Source organism: Neoarius graeffei, chromosome 14, assembly GCF_027579695.1.
Source record: "Neoarius graeffei isolate fNeoGra1 chromosome 14, fNeoGra1.pri, whole genome shotgun sequence".
Taxonomy (NCBI): Eukaryota; Metazoa; Chordata; class Actinopteri; order Siluriformes; family Ariidae; genus Neoarius; species Neoarius graeffei.
This window is the reverse complement of record NC_083582.1, coordinates 50,648,786-50,670,496: the sequence shown is the minus strand read 5'-3', so window position 1 is coordinate 50,670,496 and position 21,711 is coordinate 50,648,786. Positions and strand designations below refer to the sequence as shown.

The 21,711-nt window shown below is 42.4% G+C and overlaps 1 protein-coding gene across 1 annotated transcript in view; it reads right to left on the bottom strand.

The window, feature by feature from the left end:
• gfra1b (gdnf family receptor alpha 1b) overlaps positions 1-21,711 on the bottom strand; it is a 102,751-nt gene that overhangs the window by 6,762 nt on the left and 74,278 nt on the right. Inside the window, exons 5-8 of the mRNA XM_060939919.1 lie at positions 8,612-8,947; positions 8,271-8,380; positions 6,643-6,774; positions 3,811-4,010 (exon numbers count right to left, since the gene is read on the bottom strand). Coding sequence (XP_060795902.1) covers positions 3,811-4,010; positions 6,643-6,774; positions 8,271-8,380; positions 8,612-8,947 — 778 coding nt within the window. The remainder of the gene's footprint in view (positions 1-3,810; positions 4,011-6,642; positions 6,775-8,270; positions 8,381-8,611; positions 8,948-21,711) is intronic.

Below are 21,711 nucleotides of genomic sequence, written 5' to 3'. Positions count from 1 at the left end.
GGGAGAGCGTCTCCCAGCTTCTGAGGGAGGTGGGGGACATTGAGTCTGAGTGGACCATGTTTTCTGCCTCCATTGTTGACGTGGCTGTTCGGAGCTGTGGCCGCAAGGTCTCCGGTGCCTGTCGTGGCAGCAATCCCCTAACCCGGTGGTGGACACCGGAAGTAAGGGACACTGTCAAGCTGAAGAAGGAGTCCTATCGGGCCATGTTGGCCTCCGGGACTCCGGAGGCAGCTGACGGGTATCGGCAGGCCAGGCGTGCCACAGCTCGGGCAGTTGCGGAGTCAAAAATTCGGAACTGGGAGGAGTTCGGTGAGGCCATGGAGGAGGACTATCGGTCGGCCTCGAAGAAATTCTGGCAAACCGTCCGGCGCCTCAGGAGGGGGAAGCAGTACTCTGCCAACACTGTTTACAGTGCAGGTGGGGAGCTGTTGACCTCGACTGGGGACATTGTCGGGCAGTGGAAGGAATACTTCAAGGATCTCCTCAATCCCACTGTCTCGTCTTCCATTGAGGAAGCGGAGGCTGATGACTCAGAGGTGGACTCGTCCATTACCCAAGCGGAAGTCACTGAGGTGGTTAGCAAGCTCCTCAGTGGCAAGGCACCGGGGTGGATGAGATCTGCCCTGAGTATCTCAAGTCTCTGGATGTTGTGGGGCTGTCTTGGCTGACACGCCTCTGCAACATCGCGTGGCGTTTGGGGACAGTGCCTCTGGAGTGGCAGACTGGGGTGGTGGTCCCTCTTTTTAAGAAAGGGGACCGGAGAGTGTGCTCCAATTATAGGGGAATCACACTTCTCAGACTCCCCGGGAAGGTTTACTCCAGGGTACTGGAGAGGAGAATTCGGCCAATAGTCGAACCTCGGATCCAGGTGGAACAATGCGGTTTTCGTCCTGGTCGCGGAACACTGGACCAGCTCTATACCCTTCATAGGGTGCTCGAGGGTTCATGGGAGTTTGCCCAACCAGTCCACATGTGCTTTGTGGATTTGGAGAAGGCATTTGACCGTGTCCCTCATGGTATTCTGTGGGGGGTGCTTCGGGAGTATGGGGTTTGGGGCTCTTTGCTAAGGTCTGTCCGGTCCCTCTACGAACGGAGCAGGAGTTTGGTTCGCATTGCCGGCAGTAAGTCAGACCTGTTCCCAGTGCATGTTGGACTCCGGCAGGGCTGCCCTTTGTCACCGGTTCTGTTCATAATCTTTATGGACAGAATTTCTAGGCGCAGCCAGGGGCCGGAAGGAATCCTGTTTGGGAACCACAGGATTTCATCTCTGCTTTTCGCAGATGATGTTGTCCTGTTGGCTTCTTCAAACCAGGACCTTCAGCATGCACTGGGGCAGTTTGCAGTCAAGTGTGAAATGACTGGGATGAGAATCAGCACCTCCAAGTCCGAGGCCATGGTTCTCGACCAGAAAAGGGTGGCTTGCCCTCTCCAGGTTGGTGGAGAAGTCCTGCCTCAAGTGGAGGAGTTTAAGTATCTCGGGATCTTGTTCAAGAGTGAGGGAAGGATAGAGTGTGAGATCAACAGGCGGATCGGTGCAGCCTCCGCAGTGATGCGGTCGCTTTTCCGATCCGTTTTGGTGAAGAAGGAGCACAGCCAAAGGGCGAAGCTCTCGATTTACCGGTCGATCTACGTTCTGACTCTCACCTATGGTCATGAGCTTTGGGTAATGACCAAAAGAACAAGATCGCGGATACAAGCGGCCGAAATGAGTTTCCTTTGCAGGGTGGCTGGGCGCTCCTTTAGAGATAGGGTGAGAAGCACAGTCACTCGGGAGGAGCTTGGAGTAGAGCCGCTGCTCCTCCACATCGAGAGGAATCAGCTGAGGTGGCTCGGACATCTCTTTCGGATGCCTCCTGGACGCCTCCCTGGGGAGGTGTTCCAGGCATGTCCCCCCAGGAGGAGGCCCCGGGGAAGACCCAGGACACGCTGGAGGGACTATGTCTCTCAGCTGGCCTGGGAACGCCTCGGTGTTCTTCCCAAGGAGCTGGACGAGGTGTCTGGGGAAAGGGAAGTTTGGGCTTCCATGCTCAGACTGCTGCCTCCGCAACCCGGCCCCGGATAAGCGGAAGAAGACGAGACGAGACGAGAAATAAACATATATCACAGTGATCAAATTTCAGAGGGAACTAAATTTCATCGATCCTATGAAACTGAAAGGCCGTCTAGCTTTAAGCACAATTTATTTATTGATAAATGGCACAAAAATTCAATTTACCACCTAATCAGAACTGTGTTGGCATAACAATTGCATGGGCAATGATAAATGGCTTTCCTGGCAATGTTACAAAAAAATAGACTTATTAGCAGAGCATCATATTGCAAGTGAAACCAGTTAACACATCAGGTTTAAAATAAACTTTACTGATCTCATAATTCACTGCTGCTAAAACACTAATGGCAACACAGTTGTGGCTGAATTAATAACTAGGTCAACCTAGACATAGATAACTCATGCCAATGCTGAAGAATGATTTATCTTACTGTAGTCCAGAGAATCTGCTAATTCTTGTCATGACCAAACATGCTAATGTGTTAAAGGTGATGTACAGAATGCCTTAAATGCTAGCTAGAACTGGTTTGCGGTCAAAAGGTTGAGTGAGGAAAGATGTGTGTGATGGGGTAAAGGAGTTGACATCAACTATTTGCTAATTTTGGTTTGTGTATACACTTATATGGTCAAAAGTATGTGGACACAACCATCAAAACCAGATGTACGGTATGTAGTACATTGTACATTCTTTTCTGAAACCGTAACTGATAATATGGGGTTCCCCCTTTGATTGCTACAATAGTCTCCAGAAGACTCTGAGAAGGCTTCCACTAGACTTTGGAACATGGATGTAGGGATTTGCCCATTCAGCCACAAGTGCATTGGTGAGCTTTGGCAATGATGTTGAACAAGAAGGCCTGGTATTCCAATTCATCCTGATGGTGTTCAGTTGGGTTGATTTCAGTTGTTCTCTGCAAGACAATCAAGTTCTTACACACCACCCTTGGCAAATTGTGTGTTTATAAACCACACATTGTCATGCTGGACCAGGTTTGAGCTTGTTGGTTCCAGTGAAAAGAAATCTTAATGGCATAGCATACAGATCATTTTTAATCTACAATTTGGTGAATGTCCACAAATCGTTGTGATGGACTGGTTTCCATGTACTTTTGGCCATATATTGTTGGATTCCTTGACACCTATTCCCAGTACAAACTGTCCAGCAGAAGATGGTAGAAAGAAAAAAAAAAGAAAATCAGAAATCTCTTAGGCGGCACAGTGCTGTAGTGGTTAGCGCTGTCGCCTCACAGCAAGAAGGTCCGGGTTCGAGCCCCGCAGCCGGCGAGGGCCTTTCTGTGCAGAGTTTGCATGTTCTCCCCGTGTCCGTGTGGGTTTCCTCCGGGTGCTCCGGTTTCCCCCACAATCCAAAGACATGCAGGTTAGGTTAACTGCTGACTCTAAATTGACCGTAGGTGTGAATGGTTGTCTGTGTCTATGTGTCAGCCCTGTGATGACCTGGCGACTTGTCCAGGGTGTACCCCGCCTTTCGCCCGTAGTCAGCTGGGATAGGCTCCAGCTTGCCTGCGACCCTGTAGAAGGATAAAGCAGCTAGAGATAATGAGATGAGATGAGAAATCTATTATTTAAAAAGATTGTATTTACCACACAGTAGGAAGCGAATCATGAAAATAGGTTGATAATGGGTTACTTAGCAAATATGCATGAGGACGTTAGGACATTTTATGAATTTTGTGTTTTCTATTTCACGTTTCCAGTCACAGTCCATTATAACCTTAGTTCTTCTATCACACCTATTTTACCTGGAGGTTTCCACAGAGGCTGTAGAGGTGGTGACCATTGCTAGAGTCGAGTTCATTAGCAAAAGCTGAGACATCCAGTCCATTAAGTGTCCTCTCCTGTCCTCTCTGAGGAGTGCTGGAATGACCGGTTGGTTGGATTGGTGGCTGAGGCTGCCACACACCAACATCTGTACCATTCCCGAATGCCTGGATAGCATTACCTACACAGATGCACCCATGAAGATTAAAATGCTGCCCACGTACCTGCTGACCGAGGAATTACATTCATCACTGTTTGTTTTGTGTAAAGCTAATATTAATAGGTAAGGTCCACTCTATTTTGTGCTAGAGCTGATAAGCTGATAAAGATCCCAGGTTCATAGAGGCTCCAGACAGGAGTATTATTGCTTAAACATACAGGCCTCAGGAGGACTGTGTAATTTTTGGATGATAAAAAGAAGGCTCATTATAACAAAGGTTCATCTGTTAAAACAACTTCATTCTTTTAACCACCTTGAAAGGTCACTATTCACTCTTTCTTTCTTTTTTAATTAGTATAAGAGGATAAAAGATATTCTGATATGTTACAGTGTGTGCATGAGCAAACGTAGCATATGAGTGTGATGGGTCAGTGAAGGAGGGCTGTCTGACCTCAGGGAGTGGGACTTTTCTATAGTTGACTCCAGAATTATTGGCACCCTTCAAAAGAATGGGCAAAAATGGTGTAAAATAATTACACCCCTAAAGAGGGCAGTCCACATGTGCAAACTTGAGAATATAATGAAGGTTGAAATGTTTTACATGCAGAACTGGCCACGATTAGATCAGTACTTTTATTCTCTCAAAGAATATTAATCTCTTGGAGCGGTTCAAATATTAGTTGCCAGGGTGCCAATAATTGTGAAACAAGTGTTTTGCTGAAAAAACAAACAAGCAAAAAACAAAAATCCAATTGCACTATTTAAGAAAACATAATGTACAGTACTGTGCAAAAGTCTCAGGTACTCCATTTTTTTCCCCATACAAACTTTATGACTTCTACATTATGGAGTCAGTACAAAAACATTTTAGAGTCCAAATGTTCAATATCCAGCACAAAGTTAAATGTTACAGAAAAAAGTGTTTGTATCTGAGCAGCATATTACATAAGAGAGACTAAAAAAGAAAACTAAAATGAAGGCTGCTGGGTTTTGCTGCAAAATGAAGAAGCGAGTGTGACAGTCAAAGTGTCCAGAAGAACTGTGGCTGCTTCTGCAAGATGCTCAGTAAAACCTTATAAAACTGCACTCATTGTACCTGAGACTACCTTTTATTTATTTATTTATTTATTTATTTTTTAAATCAAAGGGTCGTCTCACACCAAATATTGACTTTGTTTCATTTATTATGGCTTATTGCTGTTTATATTATTTTTTTAATGTTGAAACATTTCATTATTTTTAAGCCATTTTTGGTCTACAGCATTTCTTTCAATGTACCTAAGACTTTTGCACAGTACTGTATGTTTGACAGGGACGTTAGCCAATTGCAGGTGTCTGTGAGCTCATGTATGCAGAAGAAGTCAGACAGCTATTTCCTCCGAGTGTGTTAAACTGCCCTGATTGGGGAGAGCTGGCTGGAGGCTGAGAGCTGGCAGTTGATCAAACTGGAGATAATCCAATTTATTAAAGTTGATTAAATTTTGACGAAAGAGTGCCAATAATTCTGGAGTTAACTTTATCTAAAGGTACGTAACCTTACTATTCAAAGGCACTTTTAGTTCCATTGCGCTGCCTCATCGATGTGCATGGCCTGTTCTGTAAATATAACGTCTGCGTCCTGGCACAATGCTCCAGTGATCTGTATCTGCACACACTGGTCCTTGGCAAGGCCCTTGAATGAGTTTATATGAAAAGTTATAGTGTCATTTCAGGTTTATTAGAGAAACTTATATTATGTTACGTATAAACCAGATTCATTTATTTTCCATGTTTTAGTGCATGTCTGTTCGCTGACCTTTACTTAGCATTTTCCCTTTAAACAGAAAGAAAAGTGGAAACTTGATAAACCTCAAAGCCTAATGTAATGTCATGCCATAGCTGTGTCTCAACTGGCATACCTGTATGTTGCATACTTTTCTGCACACTAAGTATTGCAGACTGTAAAATCAGTGAGCAAAAGTTACCATTAATTTGACAGGTTATTGTTCTGGAAAATGATGTACTGCATACTCAAGTACATAGATTATTGACTGCGTTATATCATGTAAAGTATCCCATTTGATATGCTCTCTTGTTGTACAAGGCTATAACTCTGTCTCTAACTACACTTTTAATTAATATGTCATAATATGCCAAGTGTAGCTTTCTGCACTGACGTTGCTGTCCTTCCCACCCATGCCTCACAAAGACATTCTCTTTGCCATCTCCTCACTGTCTATCTCCCCACACCCACTCCATTTAAATGGATGCTTTTGAATAAGCTGCTGACAAAATAATGCCAGTTTTCTACTTCTCTCCAGCTCAGACACCCAAATAATGTTTTATTGCCTTTCTCTGTCAAGGCCTCCCTGTAGCTGTCCCACTTAAGCATGATTTGTCTGTCTACTTGCTGTCTGACTGCCCCTGATGATTGTGCCATGTTCACACAGTGCACACAGATTTGATTTACAGGTACGTCTAATGAATAATCACAAGGAAGCAACAAAGCAGCACTGGACGTGACTTGTCTTACTGTAGGGCTTTTGTCAATCAGCCCACTGCATAGTACAACAGATGACATGACTGTCAAACACCAAGTGAGCTGTCAGTCAAACAGGAGTGGACATGTCGGTGCATGCTGATGTAAGGAATTAGTGAGAGCAGGGAGACTCACGGAGACAGCGGTTGTTAGTGAAGAATTCAGAGAACTTGTCACACTCAGGCTTCCCGTTGCCGCTGCTGGTGCAGTCACACCAGGGAGACACGCTGATGCTTGATCGCAGGTAATTCGGGGTCATCACTGTACCTGGCTCACAAAAAGCAATTTCCAACTTAAAGAGATGTCTTAATTTATTCACGCAGCACTTGTTTCATTGAATTAAAACATGGTTTAAGTATTCTTTGATTGAATAATTTTACCAAAAGCAGACCAAAGGTTTGGCCACATGGGTGGTACAGGGTAACAACTGCCATCCTAATCAAAGCTATAAAAAGATTTATTACTGATATAGCATTAATTCAGACTTATTTACTTGGATCCAATTTTGTTTTAAATCATCATTGGAGTTGCAAAGAATTTTGAGCAAATCCATCCATCCATTATCCGTAGCCACTTATCCTGTAAGGGTCGCAGGCAAGCTGGAGCCTATCCCAGCTGACTATGGGCGAGAGGCGGGGTACACCCTGGACAAGTCGCCAGGTCATCGCAGGGCTGACACATAGAGACAAACAACTATTCACACATTCACACCTACGGTAAATATAGAGCCACCAATTAGCCTATGCAAACTCCACACAGAAAGGCCCCTGTCGGCCACTGGGCTCGAACCCAGAACCTTCTTGCTGTGAGGTGACAGTGCTAACCACTACACCACTGTGCTGCCATTTTGAGCAAATCGTTTTTGTTTTATATAATATACAGCAACTATGAAGCCAATATCATTGATTTTGCACCAGATATTCTGTAAATGCAACTACAGACAGTGACTTAGTAAGGTGTGAGACCACCATGAGCTATGAGAAGTACATCAAAATGGCTTGGCATACAGTCCCTGGAATTGCACTGGAGGGATGAATATCTCACTCACTTGCTTCTTCCAGCTTGTCCCACTTATGTGTGTGGGGTCGCTGCCATATGGACTCTATTGATCCACATGTCATATTAATAGAAGCATAGTTTTATGCTAGATGCCCTTCCTGCCGCAGGGCTTGGGAAACAACCATTCACACACACATTCGCAGCTATAGACAATTTAGAGTAGCCAGTTAACCTAACCACATGTCTTTGAACTGTGGGGGAAACTGGAGCACTCGGAGAAAACTCACGCAGACACAGAGAGAACATGCAAACTCCACACAGAAAGGCCCCCGTCGGCCACTGGGCTTGAACCCAGAACCTTTTCGCTGTGAGGCGACAGTGCTAACCACTGCACCACCGTGCCAAAGGGATGAATATAATTCTTCCAATAGAAAAACCTCCAACTGGTGTTTTGGTTATGGTGGTGGAGAGCACTGTCTAACATGTTGGTCCAAACTGTCTCATAGGTGTTAAATTGGTAAGAACAGGAACAAGCTTGTTTTGCAGATGCTCCACAACATTAAATGGAAACAGATAAAATGTACAACATGACATGCTTTAATAAAAAAAAAAAAAAAAACGAATTGGCAATTTGCTGTGGTAGAAGAGGAATATAACTCTTCCAGACATGCTATAACAGCATGTAATATAACCATCATGTTTTACTCTATTCCTTGAAATATTTGCTGTATTATGTGACAGATTCTTCGCTATATTTGACTTACCTATAAGGCCAGAGTAAGCCAGAAGACAGTCAGCATAGCTCTCCTTCAGGCAGCCGGATATCGAACGAGCCTCTGGCTGGCAGTTGGTAAAGAAGTCAGCCAGGCGAGACCTAATGCAACATACCAGGAATGAATAGAAATCCATCTTGAATCAGATTACCTCACATGCTATGAAGAACATAGTCTGAGCGATGAGCCATCATTTCCTAGACACTCACATCATCAGGTAGGAAAGAGACATTTGGGAAGGTGATGATTCCTCTGTTCACCTCTACTCTTATGACATAATCACCTGCCTAAAACCTAGATTCACCCTCTCCTTAAGCTGACTCATGTCCCACCTGCAAATATAGTTGGTCTTGCAGGAGGCTTGCAGGGACAGACAGTTGGGCTTGTCCTTGTCCTCATAGGAGCATGCTGGCACGATGGTCTGGCGTCTGCGCTCTGAGCACGCTGAGTGCTCTCCAGACGGACAAGAGCAGAAAAGCATGCCATAGCTGTGCTTGGCTGGCACCTTGTCGAAGAACTGGCGCAGGGCTTTGTGACACTTGCGCTTGTTGCACACCTCAGTGGTGGACACCCTGTTGGTGCATGGGCTGATGTAGGCTGAGCGATATTTCTTACACGTGTCATTCAGGTTGCAGGCCTTGGCTGCATTCAGGCAGTTGTTGTCCTTGCTAAAGGCTGCTTCACCTGCACAGAGAAGGGAAATCATGAAAAGAAGCCATTATGGTCATTTTGTGTCTGTGCAAATGTTAGAGTTTGTGAATGTCTACATGAGTGGACAAGCACATGATTAAATCATGCGCATAAACATAAACAATGATTTAACTGACATTCAATTAATGAGTCAGAATTGTTTTGTCTAATGCACGGGTGTTAGACTGAAGTCCTCAAGGGCCACAGCTATGCATAGTTTCACATTCTGCCTCATTTAAAACATCTTATTCATCTCATCAGCTAATTACTGAGGGCTTCTCGGCATGAGGGAAAGCATAAATCTCTGCAGGGCTTTATCCTTCCTGGACCTCACTCTGACATTCTTGGTTTGATGGGACTATGAACATATGGCTTCTTTAATTACTGTTCTCTTTTTCTCCTTCAGTATGTTTTCTACTCAAGCTGATAGATTCTTTAGAACGTTTTGTATTGTGAAGCTCCTCAGCCATTTTCCTACCACCTCATCTAATATACAGACATTAAGTAATATAAGGTTCAAATATGATTTGAACCTATGTTTTGCTTGGAGGATTTCCCCGAGTGCAAAATATGAACAAACAAACAAAAATTGTGAAAATGCACAAAATAGGAAATATAAACACAAAGTATATTCGTATTTGTTAAACTCAGTCCATAAAATAGGGCTGCATAAGTAATTGAAATTTATTTGGTCACATGCACACTTCAAGCACAGTGAAGTTCATCCTCTGCATTTAACCCATCTGAAGCAGTGAACACACGCACAGCAGTAGGCAGCCACACCAGAGTGCAGTCAGGGGTCAGGTACCTTGCTCAAGGGCACCTCAGCCCAAGGCCACCCCACGTCAACCTAACTGCATGTCTCTGGATTGTGGGGGAAACTGGAGCACCCAGAGGAAACCCGCACAGAACATGCAAACTCCACACGGAAAGGCCCTCACCGGCCGCTGGGTTCGAACCTGGAACCTTCTTGCTGTGAGGCGACCGTGCTAACCACTACACCACCGCCCGTCATCGTACATCCGAACATAGTACAATGTGAAAAAAGTGTGTTTTCTGGTGACTTAAAAACTCAAAACCACCTATGAACTATTCAGTAGTTAGTGATAAATAATAATATCATTATTTTACATTACATTACAGGCCATGGCCTACCCCAGAAGGGGAGACCCACACACATTACAGGCATTTAACAGACTGTACTTGTCCAATTTCTATCCAATTAAAAACCCTCTAGAATACATTTGTCCCGCCCCATAAACACAGTGATGGTATTCCTCAACAGTGGCAGCTACTTGGCGTTAAATGTCGGTTGTTGGTGTACTCCTGCAGATTTCTACATGTTAATCCCACTTATAAACAATTCTCTGTGTTAGAAAGATGGTTGTCTGCATTCATTTCTCCTCTAAACTCTTGATCTCAGCTCAAACATGTACAAACAAAACATCATGAGCTACACTAATGGTCCATGTGCAGAGTTGAGCAGTTAGTATACACACAGCTAATGCATATCTGTGTAAGACTTGGCAACTGTGTGTGTGTGTGTGTGTGTTTGTGTGTTGCCCATAAAGACTGTTTTTCAATAGTTTTATTTTTGTGTCTTGTGTTAGTCTTTTGTCTCTCCCTGGTGGGAATCCTAATACCCTCACTTCTGTGGAGGAGGAAAAAAGTGATGAGGCGTGGCGGATTTCCACAAAGCTGCTTTGTGAAAACGTCTATTTTTAAAAGTGTTATACAAATAAAATTGAACCGGATGGCTCTAGGGTGCTGAACACAATGTAGTAATGGGCAAATTAGCAGTGAGAAGTGCTACACAACTGAAAACAAACTCTCTTTCAAATCTTGGCTGCTTTATTTAGCCAGATTTGTTTTCAAACGCTACTTGCTCTTGTGGAAATCACACCCACTTCTTCCTCCTTGACTTCATGTTTCAAAAGGAAATACACCAAAATACAGAGATACTAAGATCCCAGTTCACGGCCAAACAAAGTCCTAAGTCACTGATCTCTAAATCTTTACTGGCTACTTAAACGAACTCCATCCATCCATTATCTATACCGCTTATCCGTCAAGGTTGCAGGGAAAGCTGGAGCCCATCCCAGCTGACTTCAGGGCGAAAGGTGTAGCAAACCCTGGACAGGTTGCCATCTATTGTATGGCAGACACACTGTTGGGTTTTACCAAACTTGCCACTGCAACCTGGGTTCAAACTCATTACCTTCAGGTTTGTGACGGGGCTTGTTAGCCACTACACCATGGAAGATGCTGTAGAACTACTATATATTTAAAAATGCCATTATTATGCTTTTACGGTGTTTATCCTGCAGTATATACAGTCATGTGAAAAAGAAAGTATGCCCCCTTTCAAATCTAGGTTTTAAGTGTCAGGACATAAAAAATCATCTGGTCCTTACCAGGTCTTAAAATTAGGCAAATACAACCTCAGATTAGATTAGATTAGATTAGATTAGATTAGATTAGATTAGATTAGATTAGATTAGATTAGATTACATAGAACTTTATTGATTCCTTTGGGCGGGTTCCCTCAGGGAAATTAAGATTCCAGCAGCATCATTACAGGATAAACAGAGAATAGAAAATAGAGAAAAAACTTCTAGATAAATTAAATTAAGTATTTACATATACAAATATAAAAAGAATAAGATATGGGGGGGGGGGGGACCAATAACCAAAGATGACCAATAACACATGACATATTCACCCTGTCATTATTTATTTAACACAAAGTAAGCCAAAAATGCAGTAGCAGTGTATGAAAAATTAAGTACACCCTTACTGCTTCCATAGAAATTATGAAGGCAATTAACAGCCAGGTGTTGCTGATCAAATGGAATTGATTAATTGATCATCAGCAAGTGTGGCCACCTTTTAAAAAGCAGAAGTTTTGGCAGTTTGCTGGTCTGGAGCACTCAGGTGTATGTTAACACAATGCCAAAGAGGAACGACATCAGCAATGAGAAGTAATTGTTGTTGCACATCAGTCTGGGAAGGGTTATAAGGCCATTTCCAAACAATTTGAAATCCATCATTCTACTGAGAGAAAGATTATTCAGAAGTGGAAAACATTCAAGACAGTTGCCAATCTTCCCAGGAGTGGACGTCCCAGCAAATTTACTCCAAGGTCAGACAGTGCAATGCTCAGAGAAATTGACCCCCCCCCCCCCAAGAACTACATCTAGGACTCTACAGGCCACAGTTAGCATGTTAAATGTTAAAATTCATGACAGTACAATTAAAATAAGACTGCACAAGTATGGCTTGTTTGGAAGGGTTGCCAGACGAAAGCCTCTTCTATCTAAAAAGAACATGGCAGCATGGCTTAGGTTTGTAAAGATGCATCTGAACAAGCCACAAGCCTTCTGGAACAATGTCCTATGGACAGATGAGACCAAAGTGGAAATGTTTGGCCATAATGCACAGCACCATGTTTGGTGAAAACCAACGCAGTATATCAGCACAAACACCTCATACAAACCATCAAGCATGGTGGTGAAGGGGTAATGATTTGGGCTTGTTTTGCAGCCACAGGGCCTGGGCACCTTGCAGTCATTGAGTCAACCATGAACAACTCTGTATACTAAAGTATTTTAGAAGCGAATCTGAGGCCATCTGTCCAACAGCTAAAGGTTAGCCGCAACTGGGTCATGCAACAGGACAATGATCCCAAGCACACCAGCAAATCTACAGTAGAATGGCTGAAAAAGAAAAGAATCAAGGTGTTGGAATGGCCAAGTCAAAGTCCAGACCTCAACCCAATTGAAATGCTGTGGCAGGAGAGCTGTGCATAAACAAATGCCCTCAAACATGAATGAACTGAAGCAATGTTGTAAAGAAGAGTGGGCCAAAATTCCTCCACAATGATGTGAGAGACTGATAAAATCATACAGAAAACGATTACTTCAAGTTATTGCTGCAAAAGGTGGTTTTACAAGCTATTGAGTCATGGCATGTACTTACTTTTTCACACATGGATTCTGCATTTTCTCTTAATTTTTGTTAAATAAATAACACGGTGGAATCTGTTGTGTGTTGCTTTACACTAGAGGTCTGCGCGGGTCAGATTTTTCAGTCCCGCTCCCGCCCGCGCCCGCATTGTGCAGTCCCACTCCCGCCCGCGCCCGCAAAGAATTATGATTTTCAGTCCCGCTCCTGCCCACGCCCACAAAGAATTATGATTTTCAGTCCCGCTCCCGCCCGCGCCCACAAAGAATTATGATTTTCAGTCCCGCTCCCGCCCACGCCTGCCATATTTTGTCCCGCTCCCGCCCGCAAATCCTGCATGATGCAGACGTTCGCGTTATTTCTCAGGAAAGTTCTTGTCTTGACACAGTGTGATGGTGCCCCGCCCCCTACTTTGAGTGGATTTGAGCATAAATATCTACAGCTCACATTCACGTTTGTTATTATTTACCTTGTTTCTGAGTTCAGCATGTAGTGTCTCTAATAATAATAATTAGTGCTGTCAAGCGATTAAAATATTTAATCGCGAATCGCACATTTTTGTCACATGAGAAACCATTGTAATTCTCTGATCAGCATAAAAAAGTGAATGGGCTTGCTTTGTACCAATGTGTTTTTTTTTATTGCAAAGCAGATCTAGTAAGAGAACCATGAGTGAAGTGATTTACTGCTTGAGTTAGTCTACAACTCTAATCAGAGAGACAGGTTACACAGTGACGGTAGGCTTGACATGCTTGATTATAATATAAAGTACACTATTATATTAACTTTAAGTTGTTCGTTGATAAATATTGCATTGAATCTGATCTTTACTGTTTCAGCTCACTTAACACATTTTGTACTTTTACACTTTCTGCCTGTTGATGCATCGCGCTGTCCAATCAGAGGCGGACAAATTTGCATATTACAGGAAGGATTTCTGGGATAGCATTGAGTTTACAGACGCTGTCTTCTTAAAACTGAATAAATATTTAAAAAGAGCCAAATGAGCCAGTCTTTTGAACGGCTCTTTTCAAAGAACGGATCACAAAGATGCGGATCCCATCAAAGAGCTATAAGTCCCATCTCTACTAGTTTCAAAAGCTTATGAAAAACCTACATCATGTCACAGAGTGTTAATCTCATGATAAAAAAAATTATCGCCGTTAAAATTGAGTCAAGTTAACACAATAATAATGCGACATTTTTTACAGCACTAATAATAATAATAATAATAATAATAATAATAATAATAATAATAAAAGACAGGTGAGCACGTAATTCCAAGTGGAAATTTGGTATATTTATTGTTCAGCCATACAAAACATTAGGCTAACCCAGTTTACATTTGTTAAGCATTTCTAACTAGAATATCCTATAGAATACCCTATAAGCATAGCATATATAAATGTTATAACAAAACACAGTCCTAGCCTACAACAACAAAAAATCGACAGTATAGGCTACTGTAGCCATTATAGGGCTATGGTTGCACATTTCTAAAAGTATTTGGGCTTGAGCCTCCGTGCAAGTGTTAAACTCAATATAACATAGCTGACCTTGTTTGAATATGAATAAGAAAAACGAGAAAATCAAACGCAGGTAAACGAAACAACTAAGCCTATTGCTTAGGCTATCGGGTTCTTTGAACAGCTATGGAGAAACAGCAAATTGTTCACTGTTGAGGGCTTCAACATACTGCGCCTTTCCTCCAGTATGCGACCACATATGCTGAACGCGCGCTCGGATGGTGCGCTGGAACCTGGAATGGCCAGTACATGCCGTGCCAGTTTGGCAAGTGTGGGAAAGTCATAGCAGTGATTTTTCCACCACAGCAGGATATCTTCAGATTGGTGTGATTCGGATCCAATGAGTTTCACTTTCAGATAATCATCAATCTCGGCTTCGATTCAGCACCCGTAGCACCGACATCCTCCCATTCCTCAAACTCACGAAAAGTGACCTTTTTAGGTGGAGGTGGCTCCATGCTTTCATCAGTTTGGACATCAAACCCCAACTCCTCAGTCATCTCTTTCACAGCTTCCGTCACGTATTGTCTTTCATTTGCATTGATCATCCTAAGATTTCAGGACTCTTGACTTTTTAACGGTAAATGTACCTCTTTTTAAAGCAGCACTTACTTTTGAAGCACTGTGAGATTCAGTAAAGGAGCTCTGCTCTTCTGCCATGATCGGAGATCTCAAACAAGGAAGAGGAAAGGAATCGAGAAACGAACGAGAGTTATTTATCCTCTCCTGGATCAGAATCAGAATCAGAATTCTGATGACCAGCTCATCTAAGGTGTCATTGAGGCATCATGTTAGGCTACGTTTACACTAGACCGTATCTGTCTCGTTTTCTTCGCGGATGCACTGTCCGTTTACATTAACCCCCCTGAAAAAGCGGGGAAACGGGAATCCGCCAGCGTCCACGTATTCAATCTAGATCGTATCAGCTCCGGTGCTGTGTAAACATTGAGAATACGCGAATACGCTGTGCTGAGCTCTAGCTGGCGTCTCATTGGACAACGTCACTGTGACATCCACCTTCCTGATTCGCTGGCGTTGGTCATGTGACGCGACTGCTGAAAAACGGCGCAGACTTCCGCCTTGTATCACCTTTCATTAAAGAGTATAAAAGTATGAAAATACTGCAAATACTGATGCAAATACTGCCCATTGTGTAGTTATGATTGTCTTTAGGCTTGCCATCCTTCCACTTGCAAGTAATAAGTGATATGCGCTGGGATCTCACACACAGCGGCTCAGTCCCGAATCGTGGCTTGTTCACTTCACTCGCGCGCTCTGTGAGCTGCGCAGGGCCGGAGTGCACACCCTCCAGAGGGCACTCGCTGTTCAGGGCGGAGTGATTTGGAGCGCAGGATGCCTGCGGAGCCGAGCGTATCCGCGTATTGGTGTTGCTGTGTGCACGGCTAACGGTTTTAGTGTAAACGCTATTCGTTTTAAGAACGTTAATCTGATGATCCGCTGATTCGACGTAATGTAAACGTAGCCTTAGTGTGGGTCACTGGAGGCTGGGTGTGAACGGCGAGTCATTAGAGTGATCAAAGGATTGCCCGTTAGGGTGATCAGTGGCAAATTTAAGATGCCATTCCTCACTCAATCTGGCAATCTGACTCTCTCTGCAAATTTAGGCATCTTAAAATGTTTTTATTAATGCCAAATAAAATATCCAGCACAAATTATATATGATAGACATAAATTAATAATTTATAAATTTTATTTCAAACACGTTTTTAGTTAGCGGGACTGCAGCTTATCACCGCTCCCGCCCGCGCCGCATATGTGCACTCCCGCTCCCGCCCGCGCCCGCATATGTGCACTCCCGGTCCCGCCCGCGCCCGCAATGAGCTTTCAAAATGTGCATAATTTTAGCACCTGGTAAGGATCAGATGATTTTTTTTGTTGTCTTGATTGGTAAAACCATGTAACTGGAAGAGGGTGTACTTTCTTTTTTACATGCCTGTATTTAGTATAATTTATTTCCATGCAGACCCTCATCTGCTCTTCACTTAGCTTTCATTATCCTGTGCATTCAGTAGAAGGAGGAAAATAAACTGCTCGGTGCTTTTAAACCTCTTTATTAGCGTCACTAATTTCATTTCACAAACTCCTGCAGTGGAAACTACATTCACTAATTACACTTTTGATGTGGTATTTAGGCTTATTGTGAATGCTTGTGCATCACGGAGTTAGACATGGTTAAATGGGAACGCATATGGGTGTAAAAGAATATGAATAAATTAGACGTTCACCACACATTTCAAAAATGTGTGTGTCAGGAAGAAGACGGGGCAATATGCTGGCACACTGGGTAGTGTTTCCATCTCACAGCCCTGGATTCCCTGTTTCTGTGTTCTCCCTGTGTCTGTGTTGGTTTCAGGTGCATTCTCTGGTTTCTGCTCACATCTCAAAAACAATGCCAGCAGGCAGATTAGCAGATTTTAATGGTGACTCTAAATTTGGGAATGAGTGTATAAATGCTTGTTTGCACTGGTGAACCATTCAGGGTGTATTCCTGCCTCGCAGTCAGTGTTCCTGGGATAGGCTTTGGATTTGTCCTGACTCTTGAAAAGGATGCAGTGTTTACTGAAGAGGAATGAATGAATGAATGAATGAGAAAATCAAGCCCACTAATATGATTAACTGACTTAAAATATTTGGTCTTTAAAAATCCTAAAATTTTGGCGAGGCGTTTCTCCTGGATATTTGTGCCTTCCTATCTTCAATCATCAGTGTACAGAGTGTTGTACAGAATATCTTGCTACGAGTCACTCAGAGAACACTACTCCAATATGAAATGATCCATGCATATCTCTGTTTGTGTGTGTGTGTGTGTGTGTGTGTGTGTGTGTGTGTGTGTGTGTGTGTGTGTTTTGGCAGTGTTGGTGCAGCAGCCTGGCTGGCTGACTGACTATGTGCTCTGCTCTGGCTGTACAATAATGGATAGATTAGATATAGATGTAAAATAAGTGGAGGCAGAAAGTACTGATGGAGGGCACCTGAAGCTCTTCTGAGTTGCACTTAACAGCGTTGTTGTCACACTTGAATAAAAACACACATTGCTGCAGCAAGTCAAACCATACAAGGACTCGACTTTCACAATAGAACTAATACTGTCTCTCATCCATTTCTTATCTCACATGCTCCCTTTCTATGACTGTCGTCTTGCTCTTTCCAACAGAATACTATTCAATTTGTCTTTTCTTCTTCACTGCACACTCATCTACCTCTCTAATTATTCCTTAGTTGTTCTTACAGGTACACATGGTCTGAGGAAGGAATTAGAGTAACTGAATCAATACGCCGTCAAGTCTCCATCCATCAGCACAGGCGCTATTTCAGCACACAGAGTCCTGTTATGAGATGGACTTTCTATGGTCATCTTTTCATGCTTTAATGAAGAGGCTTCATTAGTTAAACAGCACTGTGTGCTCTGTGTAAATGGTCATTCCAATAAACAACTGCCCAGGGATGTTTAATGGACCTCTTTGAAGGAATTCTGCCATCAATTAGCTTTTGACAATATATACTGAGGAAGAATCTATTGATTTATTGATGATTTCCTTCAGCTTGCTTTTAGCGGTAATTAACCTGCAAAGTAGATCAGTTTACAAGTGGATTCATGCAACAGCAGACTTTCTAGTAAAACAAACAAAAAAAAAATTGTACAATTTTTGGATAATGACTCATGTATTATAAATGCAGACACTTTATTAAAAAAAAGTAACATCCAGAAACTACTTGAAACCATCTAGCAACTGAAAGCATTTTTTGCCGTGTCCTTCTGGAAGAACCATTAAAGATTCAAAGCTCCAAGTACATCTCTTTGAGCTAAAAACTCTTAACAAGCCAAAGAATGCTTAAAGAACATTTTATATTGCAGTTTATTGCAGTTATTTATTATTTTCTGTGGTCAAATTATAAAAGAAAAAAAATCATGAAATGAATTCATAAAAGAGAGGAGCATAGTTTTATCCTGACAGATACCAAAGACCTAACTATGCACAGAAAAAAATTATAAACTAGTCACATATTGTAAAAGCCTAATATAAAGTACCCTCCATGATTATTGGCACACCGTGTAAAGATGAAAGTTCCTACACACTCCAATCAACTCCAAAATTTACAATTTAAATGGGAAACATGCTTCACTTACACTGTGTTCACTATAATTTCCAGGGGTGCCAAAAATAGTTGCACATATTATTGTTGAAAATAATTATTTCTTGATGGATTTGTTTTTCTCTGAATAAATTTATTTCAAGTAAAGGTTGGATTTTTCTCATTTTTTCAGTGTGAGATGAAGCGACTTCACCAAAAGGTGGATTTTTTTTCTAACCCTTTTTTACTAATCTTTACAAGAGGTGCCAATAATTGTGGGGCACTGTAAATGTGACACAATGTGTACATATTAACACAGTAGTATAAACTGAAATTTAATGATTTACTAATTATTCACATCTTCCACTTGTTGTTTTGACATGAACTCCCAACATATCTGTCACAACTTGATGTTATTAATTGAAGTACAGTATATAACCAACAAGGGGATGATTAATTAAATTAAAATTATTTTAATTGGGATTTCCGGGTATGGCGGCCACCTAGGGAGATGTGTTTTGCGCTGCTCTGCCGTAGCCACTAACATTTCTACTAAAAATACTCGCAATTATAACATAACTTGGTAATATAAGGTGAGCGTAGATATTGTAATGCCGAAGGCTGCCAACGTAAGTAAAGGAAAAAGCAAACCGCCAAAGCAGCCGAAGCTACCTGACTACCGTGTTAGCGGTGATACACGGAAAGCTGACGACGACATGGTGGAGGACGAGGCTAGCAAAGGGGAGACACTCAGAGAGGCAATGGCGGAAGTGGTGCTGGCTGCTATAAGCTCCATGAAAACTGAGTTGACTTCAAGATTTGATGGAGTTATGGCGGTGATAGAAAATATGAGTAGGGAGATAAATGAGTGCACAGAGTGAGTGTCGCAGACCGAGCTGCGGATATCAACCGCCGAGGATGACGTAGTTGGTTTGCAGGCCAAAGTCCACACACTGGAATCAAAAAACAAAACTTTGGAGGACAAGCTTTTGGACTTGGAAACCAGATCCCGCTTAAATAATTTGAGACTGGTGGGTTTGCCGGAGGGTGCCGAGGGACGGGACCCATGCTCCTTTTTGGAGAAGTGGATCCCGGAAGTACTGGATGCTGCGGCTAATATTGAACGGGCACACCGAATCGGGCCAGTGATGGGACCCAAAGGCACCACCAAGAACACTTACAGTATAATGAAGTTTCTCAACAATAAGGACAAGTGGGCAGTTATGGAAGCTGCAAGGGCTAAAAGGGACATCCGCTACAAGGAACAGCAAGTACGGTTTTACACTGACTTGGCTACGGGGATACACCAGCAGAGGAAGAACTTCGACCCAATCGGCCAGGAGCTGCGCAACTTGGGGATCCGACATGGAGTGATTCACCCCACCAGACTGCGGATAACACATAAAGACCGGACTTATACTTTTCAAACACCAGCAGAAGCCCGAGAGTTTGTCAGGAAGATCCAGGAGGACACCGGCGGGAGTTAAAATCAAATGGTTGATCATTTGAATACGGTAATATAATACAGTACCTGAATTATGGTGCTGAAAATCACTATCACAAATTTGGCTTAACCTGTGTTCTGAAGGCGTATTAGTATTTTGAAGGTAATTTCAGTTAACATTATATTATTCACAGTGCATAAGTCTCCGCTTCATGATGAGGCTGTAATGTGGGCCCTGGTATCAAGTGCATACAGTACATTGATTCACAGGCAGTCACAGAAAAAAAACCCCGCACACACTAAAATACGTTGGGCTTTTGAACATACACATTAAACTTAGGATGCATTTGATTTGTGGGGCATAGTTGATAAATAAAAAACGCTGTTGGATATAGACTAAAAACAAACACGCTACATATTGCAGGCGAGTGTTAATTATTGTTATAATATAGCGGCAGAGATTACTATTTTTTTCGGTTAGAGGACAACAGAGTGGTTTGACTGATCCTCGTTAAGTGTGGAACAGACTGCGATATCGGGAGTCGAGATGTTTTCAGGGGGGCTCCCACGAAAGTGGGAAAGGGGAAATAGTTCATGTTTAGTGTGTTGGATATATGTTCAAGAATCCATGTTTGTTATGCTCCTCCGTAAGTTTTTTTTTCTTTTCATATTGCAAGGTAATCTATCATTGTCTCTTGTTAAAGATGTCTCAAGGAGTAAACCTTAATTTTGTTTCTTGGAACTGCAGAGGTCTACAACAAATTAGAAAAGTTAAACAGGGGGTGTCGTGGCTCAGGTGGATAAGGCGCCATACCATAAATCCGGGGACCCGGGTTAGATTCCGACCCGAGGTCATTTCCCGATCCCTCCCCGTCTCTCTCCTGCTCATTTCCTGTCTCTACACTGTCCTATCCAATAAAGGTGGAAAAAGCCCCAAAAAATAATCTAAAAAAAAAGAAAAGTTAAACAAGTCATGAATAAAAGAAATGGACTCCAAAATAGTGTTTCTACAAGAAACGCATCTCTTAGAAAAGGATACTATTAGGATACGGAGGAGATGGCAGGGTAGTGTATATACCGGTACAGCTTCATTCTCATCCCAGTCCAGAGGAGTTATGACCCTCATTCATAAAACCATCCCATTTCAAGTGAAAAATTTAATTAAGGATACATTTGGAAGGCATTTAATCATCCAGGGCTCTCTACTGTCAGAAAATTTAAACTTGGTAAATTTATATGGCCCTAATACAGACGATCCTAGTTATTTTGTAAATTTGTTCCTTACTCTCTCAACACTTGCAGGACATTATGTAATAGCAGGGGATTTTAACTGTACTTTGAATCCTAGTATGGACAGATCTACAGGAGTAGATCAATCTCATAATAGGTGTAGAGCAGTTATTCATCGCTTTATTAACGAATACAGCCTGTTAGATATTTAGAGAGAATTGAGACCACAAGCCCAAACCTACTCTTGTTACTCAAACACATTTAAGTCATACTCTCGTATTGATTATTTTTTAATCTCCTCACAACTGCGATGCAAAATTCATGACAGCTTCTATGACAATATCGTGATCTCAGATCACGCCCCATGTTGCCCCATAAAAAATTGACAAAAGACCCAGCTAGATGGCACTTTCATCACACATGGTTACAAGATGAAGAATTTGTAAAATATATAGGAAAACAAATAGAAGAGTTTAACATAACA